We start from the raw sequence: 2,805 nt of genomic DNA on the forward strand, positions 1-2,805 counted from the left end.
TCTGTAGCTACACCATTCTCAGTAATGTAAATCTCTGGATCTCCATACTCCTCTTTGATCCAGTTTAGGAGTCTCCTCAGGCCCCATGCTACAGCTCTCTGCTTACTGATGGCAGTAGTTGGTGAATCACCTTCCTCTGCTTCTGACAAATCCCGGTCATATTCATAAGATTGTGGGGTAAGTCTCAAGGTAGCATGACGTGCAATCTTTGTAGTATAGTGATTTACACAGAACATGTCAGCAGTTCCCCTGATGAAGCTCTTTTCTTCCTCAGTGAAGGAAGGTAGTCTTGACTCTGAAAGACCTTGGAGTTCACTTTTGTTTCCAACTTGCCACTTCATTGCGTCAGGATAGTCACCATTCTTGAAAATAGGGTGTGCAAACCAGCCCAGTTGGAACTGAAGAGCGCGGTCAGCAGCCGCCACTTCTCTGGGAACGTTAACATCTTTAGGTTCAATCCAATCAGCATTTAGGGCAATGGATACTAGACCACCTTGGGATTTGCGATACTTATTGTCATATGTGTGGTAGGCCTTGGCGTGAGCTTTTATCAGGTTGTGTGCAACTCTATATGGAGCAAGTCCTGGCTTTTTAACATTTGGTGGAATCTGTCCAAGTCCATATCCTGACCATGCAATTGTGTAAGGCTGGTTGAAGGTGATCCAAAATTTCACTCTGTCTCCAAAGGTGGCGAAGGAGAAGTCACAAAAGTCATTAAAAATGTTAATCATATCTACATTTTCCCATCCACCGAGGGTCTGCAAAGCTTGAGGAAGGTCCCAGTGATAGAGTGTCACCGTGGGTGTAATATTATACGCTACGAGGCCATCAATGAGTCTATTGTAGTAGTCAACACCTCTCTGGTTCAGTGAGGTACGCTGACCATCAGGAAAGATCCTGGACCAGGACAGAGAGAATCTGTAGGACTTCACCCTCAGAGCTCGTAGCATGTAGAGGTCTTCATCAAGTCTGTGGTAGCTGTCACAGGCCACATCTCCACTGGGATTACCAGGAATACTGCCAGGTTTATGGGTGAATGTATCCCAGATGCTGGTCCCCTTCCCATCTGCATTCCAGCCACCTTCAATCTGGTAAGCTGATGACGATACTCCCCAACTGAAGCCTTTTGGGAAGGTACCATAGTGGTAGAGTTTTCTCTGAAATTTGCTTTGTTTTGAGAATTTCCTCCAGACATCCATGGCTTGTGATGGGACGGTGGAGGGTGGCATTGAGGAAACTTTATTTGACCTTATGTTTTTCAGTTCTGGTGCAGGTACCATCAGGCTTTTGGAAGCAAAACCATTTTTCTCAATGACTTGGGAGTAAAAGTAGGCAGATTGCTTTGGAGTCCTGGGTCTGTCAGGCAGGTCAAAGTTGACATGGTGGAGTCCAAAGCGTTCACTGTATCCTTGTGGACCCTCAAAGCCATCCATGAGTGACTGGACAGTAAACTGCTGCACATTTACTCCATCCAAATGTATAGCTGTTGAGAGAACAAAAACATTGAGCCACTAAAACTCATTTAACATGACCTTGTATGACAAGTCTTCAAAAGCTTAAAAGTAGAAAACACACATATAATCAGGTATTTAAAGGGTCCAAGACACAAAGCATACCTTTCAAGGCCTCATTGATGTAACTCCTCATGTACTCTATTCTGCTGGTGTCATTGAAAGTGTCCCCGCTGTGCTCAGTAGGCATCCCATTCCCAGTTATGTGGATAGGCACTTTGGTAACATTCAAGTATTCTGCGGAAATGTAGTTTAGAAGCCTTCGGAGACCCCATGGTGCTGAATATATCCAGTCAGAAGCTGTAGAGGACCATGATGGGTCCACATGTGCCTGGAGGTCACCAACCCCCTGAATACCAGGGGTGCAGCCTCCATCACTCTTGTTGACCAAACGGGAGGTATAGTGGTTTAACCCTAAAAAGTCAGCTGTTCCATGTATCCTCTTTCTCTCTTCAGAAGTGAAAACTGGAAGTCTTGCAGGCTCAGAGTGGGGACACTCTCTTCTTTTCTCTTCAACCTGAGTCTTGAGTGTTGCAGGATAATCTCCATCTACAAATATGGGATGTGCAAACCAGCCCAGCATGAACTGCAGGTAGCGATCTGCAGCTGCTATGTCTTCAGGTCTGGACGGGTCCATGGGCTCAGCCCAGTCAGAGTTCAATGCAATGCCCACTTTCCCTCCTTGTTTCATCCGGTACTTGTCATTGTAGACATGCCAGGCCTCAGCATGGGACTTGAGCAGATTGTGAGTGACCTGAAAAGGCAAAACTACTGAGTGCACCAGAATAACAATGAAACAGTCTATATTTACATTAGAGTAATGATATTACTCTCACCTGATAGGATGCAACCACATAGTCCTTTACTCCAGGGGGGTGTTTGCCAGTGCCATAGCCAGCATGGCTCACCACCCAGGGGCTACTGAATGTGTTCCAGGTCTTGACTCTGTCTCCAAACCTGGAGAAGCAAAAGTCTGCATAGTCCTTGAAGGCTTCAACAATGGAAGTGTTGGTCCATCCACCATAGTCCTGAAGTGCCTGAGGCAGATCCCAGTGGTAGAGAGTGACCACAGGTTGTATGCCAGATTCAATGAGTGCATTGATGAGCTTGTCATAGTAGACAGCCCCTTTTTCTGATTGGCTGCCTCTGTGGCCTGAGGGGAAAATACGAGCCCAGGAGATGGAAAACTGGTAGTTGTTGACATGAAGACCTCTCAGGAGGTAGACATCGTAATCCACCTTGTGGAAACTGTCACAAGCTAGATCAGCTGTCTGATTCACACTGGCCAGGCCTT

At 46.2% G+C, this 2,805-nt stretch overlaps 1 protein-coding gene across 1 annotated transcript; it reads right to left on the minus strand.

Annotated features, from left to right (window-relative positions):
• Nucleotides 1–8: 8 nt before the first annotated feature.
• Nucleotides 9–2,800, minus strand: LOC111240004 (lactase-phlorizin hydrolase-like; the record flags this gene model as incomplete). The annotated part of the gene is made up of 3 exons (XM_022769963.1): nt 9–1,483; nt 1,617–2,265; nt 2,348–2,800. Coding segments are annotated over 3 exons (2,577 nt in total), but the record flags the coding sequence as incomplete, so codon positions are not given.
• Nucleotides 2,801–2,805: the final 5 nt, after the last annotated feature.

Source organism: Seriola dumerili, unplaced genomic scaffold (assembly GCF_002260705.1).
Source record: "Seriola dumerili isolate Sdu_G_001 unplaced genomic scaffold, Sdu_1.0 BDQW01007998.1, whole genome shotgun sequence".
Lineage (NCBI taxonomy): Eukaryota > Metazoa > Chordata > Actinopteri > Carangiformes > Carangidae > Seriola > Seriola dumerili.